General features: G+C 53.8%; 1 protein-coding gene across 2 annotated transcripts; it reads right to left on the bottom strand.

Moving 5' to 3' along the window:
- Nucleotides 1–923: 923 nt before the first annotated feature.
- Nucleotides 924–5,890, bottom strand: S1PR5 (sphingosine-1-phosphate receptor 5). Of its 2 annotated transcripts, none has more exons than XM_047702707.1 (2): nucleotides 5,782–5,890; nucleotides 924–4,066 (listed from the first exon to the last, which is right to left on the bottom strand). In XM_047702707.1, the coding sequence occupies exon 2, from the start codon at nucleotides 4,046–4,048 to the stop codon at nucleotides 2,852–2,854; it is 1,197 nt and encodes a 398-aa protein (XP_047558663.1). In that variant the 5' UTR covers nucleotides 4,049–4,066; nucleotides 5,782–5,890; the 3' UTR covers nucleotides 924–2,851. The 2 variants fall into 2 exon arrangements, with proteins under 2 accessions (XP_047558663.1, XP_047558652.1); XM_047702696.1 differs by lacking the exon at nucleotides 5,782–5,890 and adding an exon at nucleotides 5,352–5,606.
- Nucleotides 5,891–15,428: the final 9,538 nt, after the last annotated feature.

Genomic DNA, 15,428 nt, shown 5'->3' with positions numbered 1-15,428 from the left:
TCAGCGAATACGCAGAGCGGCCCCCAGCTCTAAGGCAACCAGCACCTTCCCAGAATGTGTTTGAAGCACTTTCATACCTCAAAATCAAACCTACAGACCCTGTGACCCAGCGATGCCACTTGCAGAGATTTATCCAAGGTACACTTGCACACGTGCAAGAGGATGTACCGCAGTACTGTGTATAAAGGCAAAGGCTTGGACTCAACCCCCACGTCCCTCCATAGGATCCTGATGTGATATGTTGTGGGCACAACCCCGCTGTGAAATATTATGCAGCCAGTGAAAGGGATTAAGTCATTTGCCTTATGGATGTTATCTCGATTTAAAAAAATTGGGGGGGCGCCTGGGTGCCTCAGTGGGTTAAGCCTCTTCCTTCAGCTCAGGTCATGATCTCACGGTCAATGACTGAGCCCTGTGTCAGGCTCTCTGCTCAGCAGGGAGCCTGCTTCCCTCTCTGTCTCTGCCTTCCTCTCTGCCTACTTGTGATCTCTCTCTCTGTTTGCAAATAAATAAATAAAATCTTTTACAAATTTAAAAAAATTTTAAAAAGTAAAAAAAAAAAATTTAGTGCTATGGATCGAATTGTCAACCCCCATGCTCCCCCACAAGAAATATATGTTGAATCCCTAACCCCCAACAGGATGGTATTTGGAGATGGGTCTTTGGGGAGGCTGAGGCCATTCATGGTGGGGCCCCATGATGGGATTTGAGCCCTTATAAGAAGAGACACCAGAGAGCTTCTTGATTTCTCTATGCCAAGAGAGGACACAGCAGGAAGGTAGCCATGTGCAAGCCAGGAAGAGAGTCCTCACTCTCACTAGATAAGGTTGGTGTGCTCGTCTTGGACTTCAAACCCCAGAACCGTGAGAGGTAAGTCTCTGCTGTTTCAACCGTGAGAAGTAAGTCTCTGCTGTTTCAACCGTGAGAAGTAAGTCTCTGCTGTTTCAACTGCTCAGGTAATGGTGTCTGTTATGACAGCCTGAGCCAACTAAGAGGGTAAGATGGTACAAAATCTGTGGGTGTGCAACAGTTCCCAAGATATACTACTAAGTGAAAAAGCAAGATGCAAAGCAGTGCTAAAATTGTATATAAAAAAAAGAGAGAAGTGTTTACCTGTCAGCTCGTTTATCCACAGAATAGCTCTGGAAATTTCCAAGGATTCCCCACAGCGATCACATCCTACAAAGGGAACTGGTGCTTTTCGAATTGTGTAAAATGTGAACAAGAGACTAAATCCCTTTACTATCATCCTATCAAACAACCAAACAACGGAGTGAGCTTCAGGTTCCCTTAGACGATAAAGGAGCCTGGGGTCAGGGGCACCAGGCCCAGTGGGAAATTAGGTCTAGTCCCGGGAGCGTCCCAGTTTCAGTGTGTTCGTGTTCCAGGAAATAGGTTGGTTTCCCGTGCATGTGGCCCGCAGGGACTACCTGAGCGTGGCCAGTGGACACTCGGGCCCCCAGGGTGAGTCCGTGGCCCCCAAAACACACTGGGGTCTTTGCGGCTGCCTGCAGTTACTCGGGTCTCCCGGCAAGTGGCGCGCGATACTTTGAGTCCAAAGCCCCCTGCCCCTCCCCCAGGCCGCAATGCGGCACTGGGGTCAGGAATGCGTCTAGGGACAGCTGGTACCCAGAGCCAGCATGCCTGGAGCCTTTTATGGGCACAAACAGGCCCCTGGTATCGCCCCCAGACAAGAATGCAGACCACTCAGGGAGGGAGCGTCTGCCCTTGCCATGCCCCTCTGAAGAAGCCAGACACTAGTCTAGGCCTGCGTCCCTTAGGGCCTGGGAGTCTGGCGGTCTGGGCTAGTATACTGGCTTCCACACTGGGCCAGGTACTCACTGCTCATCTGTCAAATCCGGGTGAGGAAAGCTACCTTGCAAAGTTGCAGTAAGGGCGAGGAAAAGGTATGTCCTGGGCCTACCACTGTGGGGATGACTGGCCCTGCACAGTAAGCTGTAATTGTTCTTATTATTTTATTAGGTTTTTAATTTTTTTATGATATGACACCACACTCAAAGAAATCTTGTTTCAGATAGGAACTGGCTGTCTTCCACAGTCAAATTTTAGTTTAGGGTGCCGTGTCTTTAACATTCCCTCCTCTAAACAGGATTCCTTTCTTTCTCTCATGCCTACACTCAATTCCTCAGTAATTCTGTCCACATAGCCTGAGCCCCTATCGTTGCTCCTCTGGGCCAGTGCAGGCACTTTCACCTTGTTCTAGCTTCGACCTTCCCCCTTACAGAGATCTGTGAACATCTCAAGCAAATCAAGTCCAACGTCTGCCTCCCACTTCACTCAGAGTAAAAGCAAAGTCCTCCACGGAGCCCACAAGGCTCTGCCCACTCTGCCCCATTATATACCAGCCTTTGTTTCCTCCCACCACCCCCCTCCATTGTTGCTCCAGCCACGAGGAGATCTTTGCTTTTCTGAGAAGGCACAGGCATGTTCTGGCCTCAGGACCTTTGCACTGCTGTTCCCTCACCCTGCAACGCTCTTCTTTCAAGTGTTCCCAGGGCAATGACAGCTCAGCTTAGAGTATATGTCACACTTCTGCAGCGGAGCATCCCCTGACCACTATGGATGGCATCACTGTATTGTAGCTGCAATTACCTCCATGATTTCTTCACTCTGTTATTGCCTGTGTTCCCCATCAGGATGTGAATGCCACGAGGGCCGCGGATTTTTGTCTGTTTCACTTACTGCTCTGAGGTTTAGCATAAATAAAACACGTTTCCCTTTGTCTCTTCTGCCGCCACCATCTTCAGCTGCTTTTCCTATCAATTCCTTATTTAAAAAGAAAAAGTCTGCCAAACGGCCCTTAGGGAGGGTAACGGCAGGCCAAAGGGCATCAGTCGGCGGCCGGTGCAGGTACCAGGGTCTGGGCGGTTATGGGCGCCCCAGGGCCGCCAGCGGAGACGCTCGTGTCCAGCCCGTCCCGCTGCGGGGACGAGCGCTCGGAGCGGCTGGAGCTGCCTTCCAAGCCAGGCGGCAGCCAGCGGTTCAGGCCTTCCGAAGCCCCAGCGGGGCTCCCGGAGCCCTGGGAGGCATCCTGCCCTCTGTGGCAGGGGCGGCGGCCGCAGCAGACCAGGCGCAAGAGAGCGAAGCGCAGGTCGCGGTTGGTGAGCGTGTAAATGATGGGGTTCAGGAGCGAGTTGGCCATGGCCAGGCCCAGGAAGGGGTCGGCCTGCAAGAGCACGGGGCAGGCGCGCGCGGGGCACGCCACGTCGAGCAAGAGCAGCAGGAAGAGGGGGCCCCAGCACGCCACGAAGGCCAGGAGCACGACGCTGAGCGTGCGCAACAGCTCCAGCGAGCGCGGCGTGCGGCGTGCGCGGCCCGGGGCGCCCCTCGCGGCCCCCGGGCGTCCCCGAAGGCGCCGCGCGTTGGCGCGCACCTGGCAGTAGATGTGCGCGTAGAGCGCGCAGATGGCGGCCAGGATGCCGAGGAAGGCGAGCACGCAGAAGAGCACGTAGGCCTTGGCGTAGAGCGGCAGGACGGTGGAGCAGGTGTCCAGGCGGCCCAGACAATTCCAGCCGAGCGCCGGCAGCAGTCCGAGCAGCAGCGACACGCCCCAGGCGGCGGCCGCCATGGCCAGCGAGCGGCCCCGACGCGCGGCAGGCGCGGGTCCTCGGCGGGCCATGGTGAGGCGGCGCTCGAGCGCGATGGCCAGGAGGCTCAGCACGGACGCGGCGAGCGCCACGAAGACGCCACCTTCACGGGCGAACCAGAGCGCGGGCGACAGGCGCAGCGTGAGGGGCCCCGACAGCAGGATGTTGGCGGCATAAGCCGCGCCCGCCAGCAGGTCGGACAGCGTCAGGCTGCCAAGGAGCAGGAACATGGGCGCGTGGAAGCGCGGGTGGCGCCCCAGCACGAACAGCACCGCCAAGTTCTCGAGCACGATGAGGGCGCACACCGCCAGGCACACGACGGCGTCGGCACGCAGCCCCGCGCCCGGCTGGTAGCGCGCGCCGCGAAGCTTGCCCGTGTAGTTGTAATGCAAGACGATGACCTCGCTCACCGGCGCTGGCCGCAGCAGCCCCGACTCCATGGGCCGCTTGCCCCGAGGCTGCGGAGAGGTAAGGGACAGCGTGAGGCCTGGGGAGGTAGGTGGGCACGGTAGGGGCTCACAGCCCTGGGGAAGGTGGCCCTGCCCACCACTCCACACTGACCCCGGGGCTCAAAGGGAGTTAGGGATGGAAAGGAGGTGGCCATGGAGAGGGGCAGACACAAAGACACGCTAATAATATCACGAGGGGACACAGGAACAGAGTCCCACAGGAAAGGGACACTAGTAAGTCACATATAATCAGGGATATCCAGGGGCAGATTCAATCATAAGCAGACAGGGACGCACACACGAATACAGTGACACGTTGACAATGACTTGTACTCACAGTCACACCCCATGGGGGAAACAAGAAAATATATTCACACAGGAGCGGAGCAACATAGCCAGTCACACAGGGACCCAAATTCAGCCACAGAGAGGGTCTCACCCACTTGTTCAGGCCACAATTTCACAGCCTCCACCCTCAGCCAACCCGGGAACCCGGAACCTCACAGTCTATGTGAGAAAGTTGTCTGCCCTCCCATTTTAGAGAGGCAAAGCCTGAGGGCAGCAGACAGGATCCAGATGGCTTTTGCAGAGGGGCGCTCGTGTCATTACAGTGTAATAATACTTCCTGCCCAAGACTTCACCCTCTAATCCCCTCACAGCTCTCAGTCCCAGTTTACAGACTGGAAACCGTTGACTCAAAAGTTTCTCGAATAAGAAGGGGACACGAAGGTTTTCATGCTTCAACACAAATACAGCTCCTCAGAAATGCTCAGACAGTCGCACAAGTCCCACTTAATGGATGAGAAAATTGAGGCTGGGAAGGGGAACGGACTTACTGGCACAGGGCAGGAAAAAATGCACCCCGGCTGGCATCGGTTGCCCTCGGGGAACCTGGCGCGAATACAGACCCAGGGAGTCACGGACTCAGCCACGCTGCGGGGAAGGAGGCATCAGATCCGTGCAGACATGGATGCGGACACAGAGCCAGAGACTCACAGCCTCGGCATCTCCCGCCTCGCCTCGGAGTCCCTGGAAACAGTACTGAAGTAGGGAAACTTGCAGTGCGGCCGGGAGAAGGAGAGGGCGAGGCCAGGGGAGTCCAGGCGCCCCTTTTCCTATCCCCGGCCCCAGCATCCAGCCCGGGAGTCGCCGCCTTCCCTCCCACCCCCGCCACCCCCTTCCCCTGAGGCTTCCAGGGAGATACAAACAGGGGGGCCGGGGGAGCGGTCAGAGCAATCCCCTGCGGGCGGGACTGAGCCCCGCGCCCCTGGAGACCTAGCGCAGTACACTCACCCCCAAGCCCTGGTCGTGCGCCCGCGGCAGTCGCTCTGCCCAGAGCAAAGTGAGCGGACGCGGCTCCGGGGGCGGGACCGGAGCTGGCAGGCGAGGGGGAGGGCCCACGACGCGGACCTCTGGCGGTTGCCAGCAGTCGCCCCCTCCCCTTGGGGCCTGGGCACCCAGCCCATGGCTGCCAGCCTGTGCCACCCGCCGCGGCACCAGAGCGCGCCCCGTCGGCGACTGGCACCGGCGAGCCCTTGGCTCCCCCCTCCAGGCCTGAACTGCTCCCAGGGACCGCTCCGTCGCGGTGGGAGGACCCGGAGAAGCGGGAAGGGGAGGTTCTCAGCAGGGGCGGCCGTAGCCTGAGCCTCTTCCTGCCCCCCAGCAGAGGGGTTCCGTCTGTGCTATGGGGCCTGGACACTGGTCCCTGCCCACTTCCTGCCTACCTTGCAGCTGAGACTCCGGGATGCACCCCGAGAACGCCCGTGGGCGACGGACCCCGGGTGCCCAGGTTAGGAGGGGTCTCCAGCAAGGTGACAATAGCCTCAGTCCCCAGACCCCAGCAGTCACCCTCGGGTGGCTCCGGGCCCTGGGCCTTCTCCATCCCCTCCTCCCCCGCTCCCACACCTGGCTTAGAGGGAGTTGGGGAGGAGCAGGAGAAGGCAGGATTCTGGTGGGAACCTCCTTCTCCCCAAATGAGGAAGTTCTGCCTCCCCCACACCTGGTCTCTGCTACCCTTACTGCTCCCAACGATGTGATTTACTCATTTAACATGTTTCTGGGCTGTGTCCCCACCAGAAGGTCAGCCCCCATGGAGGCAGCCCCCCCACCCCTGCAGGGGCACAGCCCAGGCCCAGTAAGTTATCTGCTGAGTGAGTGAATGAATGAATGAGTGTACGGTTTCTTTCTGTGTGTGTATCTCATTCATCAGATCTGTCTCTCTTTCTCCTGGTCTCTCTCGTGTCTCTCTCAGTCGTTGGCTGTCTTTGTCTATGTCACTCTCCCACGCCTCTCCCAGGCTTCCGCTTCTCCAACAGGCCAGTCCCAGCTGGCCCCACACCCCCACTCCCAGTTCCCAGGAGTTTCCTGGCCAGGCCCGACTCCCCCACCCTCAGACCAGAGGCTTTAGCCGGGAAGGGGGGACTGGGATTGGTGGCTGCCCTTTGACTCAGCCATGAGGGGAGGATTGGGGGGTGCCCCCCGGTGAGACATGGAGAGGGGCACCCAGGCCTGGTCATAGCCCCATGTAACCCCTTGGGGATCCCTGAGGCTTCTACCCGCACTGTTCCTTGGGGAGACAGAAAGGTTCCCGCTTGCTCCAACCAAAGACACACACAGGGCAAGTGCAGCCAGTGGGGCCAGGGTGGGGGGATGGGGAACGTCTGGGTGGGGGTGCCCCACAACCTAGCCTTCCAAGCCAGCAGGGATGAGCCCTGAAGATTCCCCAGATGCAGTGGAACCACCCAGATGCTGGATAAATGACCCCCTTCTGTGAAAGGGAAGCCGCACCCTTTGTGGGAAGGTGGTCTCTTCACACCTCCCTGGGCCCTCCCACCGCCACCGTCCACCCCTAGTACCCCTTTTCTGTTAGACTAGGACCCTACCTTCTCCATCTCTGTGCCTCCACGCCTCTCCACCGTTCCGCACCTGTGGCCACAGTTCTTAATACCCAGATCAGGTCAGGTGCCTGGGTGGTTCGGTGGGTTGGGCCGCTGCCTTCGGCTGGGGTCATGATCTCACGGTCCTGGGATCGAGTCCTGCATCGGGCTCTCTGTTCGGCAGGGAGCCTGCTTCCCTTCTCTCTCTCTGCCTGCCTCTCTGTCTACTCGCGATCTCTCTCTGTCAAATAAATAAATAAATAAAATCTTAAAAAACAAAAATACCCAGATCAGGTCCCTCTCCTGCTCTAAATTCTCCCCTGGCTCCCAAGGTGACTCAAAGTAACTGCCACAGTGCTCACCATCGTCCACATGGCCCCGCTCTGTGTCTCCTTACTTACTTCACTGCTGTCCCTGGCTCCAGCCACCCTTTGCCCTCCTGCCCCGGTGGCCTCCGACCAATTCCTCCTACCGATTCCTCACACAATTCAGGACCCTTGTTCTTGGGGATAAGTCACCCTTTCCCCCAACACTTCCCAGCTGGTCACCTCCTCAGAGAGGACTTCCTTGATCTCTCTCCCTCCTCCCCAGTCTCACATGGTATTTGGCACTGTGTGAAACTACCTTATTTATTTATTCACAGGACCCGTGGTGTGTCTGTGCCCTAACCCCCAGATCCGGGAAGGCAGAAAGAAACCCTGTCTGTCTCTCTGGCCCGATGTCATCTAAATAGAAAGGGTTCGGAGTCTGGTGCCAGGCTCAGCTACTCTGTAGTCTAGGACCGTGGGCAAATGATCCTCAGTGGCCTCATCTGTAAAGTGGACTTAATAACAGTGTCCTCTCTGAGGGATACTGAGGATGAAAGGTATGATTAGAACAGATGGGGAGCCTGGATGGCTCAGTGGGTTAAAGCCTCTGCCTTCAGCTCAGGTCATGATCCCAGGGTCCTGGGATGGAGCCCTGCATTGAGCCCTGCATCGGGCTCTCTGCCTGGCCGGGAGCCTGCTTCTTCCCCTCTCTCTCTCTGCCTACTTGTGATTTCTCTCTGTGTCAAATAAATAAATAAAATCTTAAAAAAAAAAAAAACCAGAATTAAAAAAACAAAAACAAAAAGCAGAACCAGGACATACTGTGAGAGCTCCATAAATGTTGGGTACTCTGGGTCAGCACTGTGTCCCTGAGGAGGAATTAGGAGGGGCCTCAGCTCAGGCCTCATGGGCCTTAAGCACCCCCCACCCATCCTTCCCGCCCCCCCACAGCCCCAGCCCCAGTCAAGCCCGGTCTCTTCCCTAGGGAAGGGCAGCTCATGCCACAGCCCGCGCACCTGATGCGTGCCTGGGCGGGCACCCACCGAGCAGGTTCTGCTCCCAGCGCCCTCCCACGGGGGGTGCCCCGCCCGGCCAGCACTCTCAAAGCAGAGTCAGCACCAGCGAGAGGACAAAATGCCCAGCGCTGTGGTCTCAAACCCCCACCCGCCTCGAGGGTTGCAGGACTGCAGCTGGGGGTGCGGGGGGAGGTTCCATTTCGCCCTCTCCACCCCATTTGCACGGATCGATCTTGAGCCCTGAATGCCATAGGCAGGGAAGAGCAAACTGAAAACTCTCCCCCCGCTCCCCCTGCCCTGGCCAGAGACCAGAGCAATCATGGTTGGCGGGGGGGGGGGGGCAGGGGGGGCGGGGGGGGGGCAGGGGGGGCGGGGGGCTCTCAAACTGGAGGCCCAAGGACCCCAGGCCTGTTCACTTAGCTCGGAGGCCTCCCATTCAAATAACTGGCGGACCTGCCTGGAAACACTCTGCTTTAGCTGGTAAATCTGTTGCTTGCAGGGGTGCAGGCTAACAACTCGGGGACTATTTATATGCCAGTGTTGAACCAGCAAGTACATAGGGTCCATACCGACAGCCAGATTCCGGCTGGTGCAGAAGGAAGTTGTGATGAGCAAGGTGGGCGCGCCTGGCTGGCTCGGGCAGTGGAGCGTACCTGCTTTTGATCTCAGGGTTGCCACTTTGAGCCCCACCTTGGTGTAGACATTACTTAAAAATAAAATCTAGAAAGAAAGAAGAAAGGAAGGAAGGAAGAAAAATGGTGCTGGACTGTGGTTAGCAGTATGATGTATTCATTTTATTTTATTTTTTTTAAAGATTTTGTTTACTTATTTGATGAGAGATGCAGCGAACAGCGAAGAGAAGGAGCACAAGCCACGGGAGTGGGAGAGGGAGAAGCAGACCTCCCGGCCGAGCACTGAGCCTGATGTGGGACTCATCCAGAAGCCCTGGATCATGACCTGAGCCAAAGGCAGACACTTAACGACTGTGCCACCCAGGTGCCCTGATGTATTTATTTTAATAGTCACAAGGGGCACCTGGGTGGCTCAGTTGGTTAAGTGTCTGTCTTTGGCTCAGGTCATGATCCCGGGTTCTTGGGATCCAGCCCCAGAGCAGGCTCCTTGCTCAGCGGGGAGCCTGCTTCTCTCTCTCTCTCTGATGCTTCCCCTTCTCATACTCTCTCTCTCTCTCTCTCTCTGACAAATAAATAAATAAAATCTTTTAAAAAGATAGATATGAAAATAAACATAAGTGTGTGTATACATGGGTTAGTAAACACACACATATTTCCTGGCATTGTCTGCTGAAGGTTTGGAAGCATTGATACCCCAGGAAAAAATGAATACACCCAGCCCCCAGGTTTTTTTTTTTTTAAAGATTTTATTTATTTTACAGAGAGAGAGAGAACAAGCAAGGAGAGCAGCAGATGGAGAGGGAGAAGCAGACTCCCCGCTGAGCAGGGAGCCGAATACAGGGCTCTATCCTAGCACTCTGGGATCAAGGCCCGAGTGGCAAGGGAGACGCCTAACGACTGAGCCACCCAGGCGCCCCAGGCCCCAGGTCTTGCTCTCTAAATACCATTTTCCGGGGTGCCTGGGTGGCTCAGTGGGTTAAAGCCTCTGCCTTTGGCTCAGGTCATGATCCCAGGGTCCTGGGATCAAGCCCCACATCGGGCTCTCTGCTCGGTGGGGAGCCTGCTTCCTCCTCTCTCTGTCTGCCTCTCTGCCTACTTGTGATCTCTGTCTGTCAAATAAATAATTAATAAATAAAATCGTAAAAAAAAAGTTTAAAAAAATTGATAAAAATAAATACCATTTTCCAATATAGTGACCCAGGCCTGGAGAAATGGCTGATTCTAGGACTAGAGCCGAGAAAATACCACACCAGCCTGGAGACACTTCCAGCGGCAGAAAATACTTAAAACAAGCTGAAAGGACGCGGAAGCCAACCTCAAAGAACTTTCCTTGGCCACAGCTGGAACAATCCGAGAACAAAGTGAATAACCATAGTATTGGATTATGACCCCAACAATGAAATAAAGTCCACACGAGTCCGTACTGATTAAAAATACGAGAGTAAATCCACTTAAAAATGGAGGAGAGGGGCGCCTGGGTGGCTCAGTGGGTTAAGCTTCTGCCTTCAGCTCAGGTCATGATCTCAGGGTTCTGGGATCGAGCCCCGCATCGGTCTCTCTGCTCAGCAGGGAGCCTGCTTCCCTCCCTCTCTCTCTCTGCTTGCCTCTCTGCCTACTTGTGCTCTCTCCGTCAAATAAATAAATAAAATCTTTAAAAAAAAATGGAGGAGAAGGGACAAATGTCCCTGACAGGAGACTTTCAATTAATAAATGTAGAATGAGAGGTGCCTGGGTGGCCCAGTCAATTAAGTGTCCGACTCGACTCTCGGTTTTGGCTCAGGTCATGATCTCAGCGTCATGATCAAACCCCGCTTGGGGCTCTGTGCTTAGCTCAGAGTCTGCTGGTGAGTCTCTCTCCCTCTCCCTCCCCTTTTGCTCCTCCTCCACTCAGCCCACACTCTCTCTCTCTGAAATAAATAAAATCTTTTAAAAAAATAAATGTAGAATGAACGACGAAAGTAGAAAATCGCCATTAGAATGCCACAGTAGGGGCGCCTGGGTGGCTCAGTGGGTTAAGCCGCTGCCTTCGGCTCAGGTCATGATCTCAGGGTCCTGGGATCGAGCCCCGCGTCCGGCTCTCTGCTCCGCAGGGAGCCTGCTTCTCCTTTCTCTCTACCTGCTTCTCTGCCTGCTTGTGATTTCTCTCTGTCAAATAAATAAATAAAATCTTTAAAAAGAGAAAAAAAAAAAGAATGCCACAGTAAATGACTGCGGGAGGCAGAAGCCACTGATGGATGAGAAATTTAATGGACAAAACTTTAAGGAGAAACAGGACATTTGCATAGCCTCAGAGTTCTACCCCTAAATATCTCTTAACCATGTTGATGTCTTTTTTTTTTAAGATTTTATTTATTTATTTGACAGAGATCACAAGTAGGCAGAAAGGCAGGCAGAGAGAGAGGAGGAAGCAGGCTCCCCACTGAGCAGAGAGCCTGATGCGGAGCTCAATGGGAGGCTCGATCCCAGGACCCTGGCATCATGACCTGAGCCGAAGACAGAGGCTTTAAGCCACTGAGCCACCCAGGCGCCCCACCACCTTGATGTCTTGTGAGGTGCCTGGCTGGCTCAGTCAGTAGAGTGTGCGACTCTTGGTCTCCAGCCCCACAGTGGGTATAGTGTTTACGTGAAAATAAAAATTTTTTTAAATCACCTGGATGGCCTTAATCTTTGTCCACAAATTATTGTATTGTATTGTATTGTATTGTATTGTATTGTATTGTATTGTATTGTATTGTATTGTATTTGACAGAGAAAGACCCACTGAGAGAGGAAACACAAGCACGGGGAGTGGGAGAGGGAGAAGCAGGCTTCCCACTGAGCAGGGAGCCTGATGCAGGGCTCAGTCCCACCACCCTTGGATCATGACCTGAGCTGAAGGCAGATGCTTAATGACTGAGCTACCCAGGTGCCCCATCCACAAATTCTTCTTTTTTTTTTCCCCCCACAAATTCTTGATATTCCTTCCCATAGCAGTGGAGTTAAGTTGACCCCTCCTTGAGAGGGAATGGACTCCAGCTTTAGTCGTAACAGCTAAAAGTTGGCAGCAAGCAAGGTGTCCTTCAGTCGGGGAGTGGATAAACTGTGGGACATCCACACACGCTGAACATTATTCAGCGCTAAAAAGAAACGAGCTATCAAACCATGAAAAGGCAGGAGGAAACTTAAATGCATATCACTAAGTGAAAGAAGCCAGTCAGAAAAGCTACCTGTGGGGCGCCTGGGGAGCTCAGTCGGTTGAGCACCCAGCTCTTAGTTTCCGCTCAGGTCATGCTCTCAGGGTCATGGGATCAAGCCCCGAGTCGGGCTCTGAGCTCAGCGTGGAGTCTGCTGGAGATTCTCTCTCTCCCCCTCTCCCTCTGCTCCTCCCCTTTCTCTCTCTCTCTCTCACATAAATAAATAAAATCTTTAAAAAAGAAAAAGAAAAGGCTGCACGCTGTTTGACTGCAGCTCTAGAATATTCTGGAAGAGCCAAAAAAGGGTGGAGACAGTAGAAGGTGCAGGGGTTGGCAGGGGTTACGGGGTGGAGAAGGTTGCCTAGGTGGGGTGCATTGGATTTTTACAGCAGTAAGGGTGGGTACGTGTCATTTTACGCTGGTCCAGACCCAGAGAATGGAACAGCCCAAGAGTGAGGCCTAATGTCAGTTGTGGACTCTGGGTGACAATGACGTGTCACAGTAGGTTCACTAGTTCTACATGCTGTGGGACTGTGATGTGGCATGTTCACTGTGGGGGAAGTTGTGGGGCATCAGGGTGTATATGGGGGGACTCAGGACTTTGGACTTAATTTCAGAGCTCTGAAAAATAAGTTTATTAAGTTTTCAAAACACCTCTGCCATTTCAAGTGGACAGATGCTCCAGGGCCATGCCATCTGGTGGCTTTGGACATACGGATTGCCAGCCTGACCGAAGATGTTTGAGTTTGGGATGCCTGGCTGAGATGCCAGGGATAAGGACTTGGGGGCAGACCGATGGCAGGGCCATTTTCAGGTTCCAGAACCTCTCTGCACTCAATCTCCCCCCCTGAAAATAGGGACACACACTGCCTTTTCCCTGCCCTGTTAGGACCTCACCTTCTGGTGGTGAGATCAAAAAACCCATATACAAAGTAGTAAGCGGATTCCACATAGTGATGTGTGCTATTAATCAATCAGATATCATGGTGGCATAGGAGAGTGACTGGGGACCATTTCAGATCCAGAGAGCCGGGCATCCCTCCTTGAGGAGGTGAAGGGAGCTGAGGTCAGCAGAAATGGGGTTCCTGGTAAAGGAATCATCATGAGCAAAGGCCTAGCATACTCCTTTTATTTTTTATTTCTTAAAAAGATTATTTATTTATTTATTTGATAGAGAGATCACAAGTAGGCAGAGAGGTAGGCAGAGAGAGAGGAAGGGAAGCAGGCTCCCTGTTGAGCCGAGAGCCCGATATGGGGCTTGATCCCGGGACCCTGCGATCATGACCTGAGCCAAAGGCAGAGGCTTTAACCCACTGAGCCACCCAGGCGCCCCACTCCTTTTATTTTTTAAAAATGAGGCAACATTCACATAACATAAAATGAACCATTTTAAAGGAACAGTCCACTGCCTTTGAGCACATTCACAAGGGTATGCAAACACCACCTCTGTCTAGTTTAAACACACTAAAAAAAAATTTCATCACCGCAGAAGGAAACCACACCCATTAAGAAGCCATTCCTCATTGCCCCCTCCCGGGATGCTTCATGTAAATGGAATCATGCGATCTGTGGCCTTTTTTATCGGACTCCTTTCACTTGGCATCCTGTTTTTTTGGGGTTCTTCCAGCTGTTGAAGGCACCAGGAATCTACTTCTTTTTATGGCACAATAGTATTTTATTGCATTTGTGGACTTCTTCTTAAAGGTTCTAAAAGGCTCCTAGAAGAGACTTCTGGTTGGCCGGGAAAGGGCGGAGAAGGCAGCCTGGTGCTGGGACATCACCTTGTCTCGAGATGTTGGGCAGGACTTGGGCAGTCAGACGACTCTCTCTCCTCACCTGCTCACCCCAGGCCTGGCCTGCTGGCCAGGAGGAGAAGCTGACCTCATCCTTCCTCGCCTGCGTCCCCAGTTACAGCTCGGGTTAAACTCAGGCCAAGACTTCAAAATCTGTTGACGTGGGTGGGGGTCAAGTCCTGGGGGAGACAGGAGGAATCAGGCCCTGTTCTTTCCCCCAGGCCACCCCTCGAGTTACCCTCTTCCCTACACTCTCTCACTTCCCAAGCCCTAGGCTTGGAAACTGGGAGTCAGCACCTCCCCTCTTTTGCCCCCCTCACACTTAGACATTCATTTCCCAGACTAGGTGGAAGGGAAGGAGAAACAACAGCTGGGCAGAAGCAGTCGATCAGCACAGGCAAAGGCCTGGAGACCACAAAGAATGGGTGTGCAAAAGAAAAGGAAATGAGGTCAGTTGGTGGGAGCTTGGCTTAGGGGAGAGGAAAGAAGAGAAGGGCGGGGGTGGTTTGGGGGTGGGGGTAAGGGTCAGGTCCAGCGGGGCCTGAAATGCCAAGCCTCTGCCGTCTGACCACCACCTCCCTAGATGACGGGCCAAACCTCTGTGATTTCAGTCACCCCCCTTGGTAAACTGGGGTCTTTCACACAGTGATCTTGTGAATACGGATGCAGTCATTGGGGCCATGTTGACACCTCTCCTGACAGCAAACCACTCTATAAATGTCAGCATGTTTTAACGGCTTTACTGAGACACGATTCGCCTACCATACAATTCACCCACTTAAAGTGTGATTTTGGATTTCAATGGTTCTTGGTGGATTCGCAGAGCGTGTTCCCAGTCCCCACATCTAATTGTAGAAGACTGCATCACTCCCAAAGGGAACTCCGTACCCCCTGGCCATCACCCTCATTTCTCCCCTCCTTGCCATCCCCTGCAAACCAGGAATCTGCTTTCCTGTTTCTGCGATTTGTCTGTTCTTGACATTTCCTACGAATGGAATCATTCGATACTTTGTATCTGCCTGGCTTCTTTCACTCAACTGAGTGTTTTCAGGACCCAGCCATGTCGCAGCATGAATCCGAATGTCATTCCTTTTTATGGCTGGATAAGATGTCAGGGTATGGATTTGCCACGTTTTGTTTTTCCACTCATCAGCTCATGGGCATTTGGGTTGCTTCTCCTTTTTTGGCTAGCTAGGAAAATGCTGCTATGAACCTTCACGTGGAGGCTTTTTGTGCAGATATCTATTTTTGTCTCCATAGGGTATATTCCTAAGAGTGGAATTGCTGGGTCAGATGGTAACTCTTTAACGTTTTGAGGAACTGCCAGACTTTTCCAGATCCACTGTGCCATTTTGCATTCCCGGCTGCAACGTACACAGGTTCAGACTTCCCCACATCCTTGCTAATGCTTGTTGTCTGTCCTTTATTATTATTATTTTTTAAAGATTTTATTTATTTGTCAGAAAGAGAGAGCACAGAAGCAGGCAGAGAGGCAGGCAGAGGCAGAAAGAGAGGCAGGCTCCCCGTCGAGCAACGAGCCCAATGTGGGACTCGATCCCAGGACCCCGGGATC

This window comes from Lutra lutra, chromosome 1 (assembly GCF_902655055.1).
Source record: "Lutra lutra chromosome 1, mLutLut1.2, whole genome shotgun sequence".
Classification (NCBI taxonomy): Eukaryota; Metazoa; Chordata; class Mammalia; order Carnivora; family Mustelidae; genus Lutra; species Lutra lutra.
The sequence above is the reverse complement of the archived record's forward strand: the minus strand, read 5'-3'. Positions and strand labels throughout refer to the sequence as shown.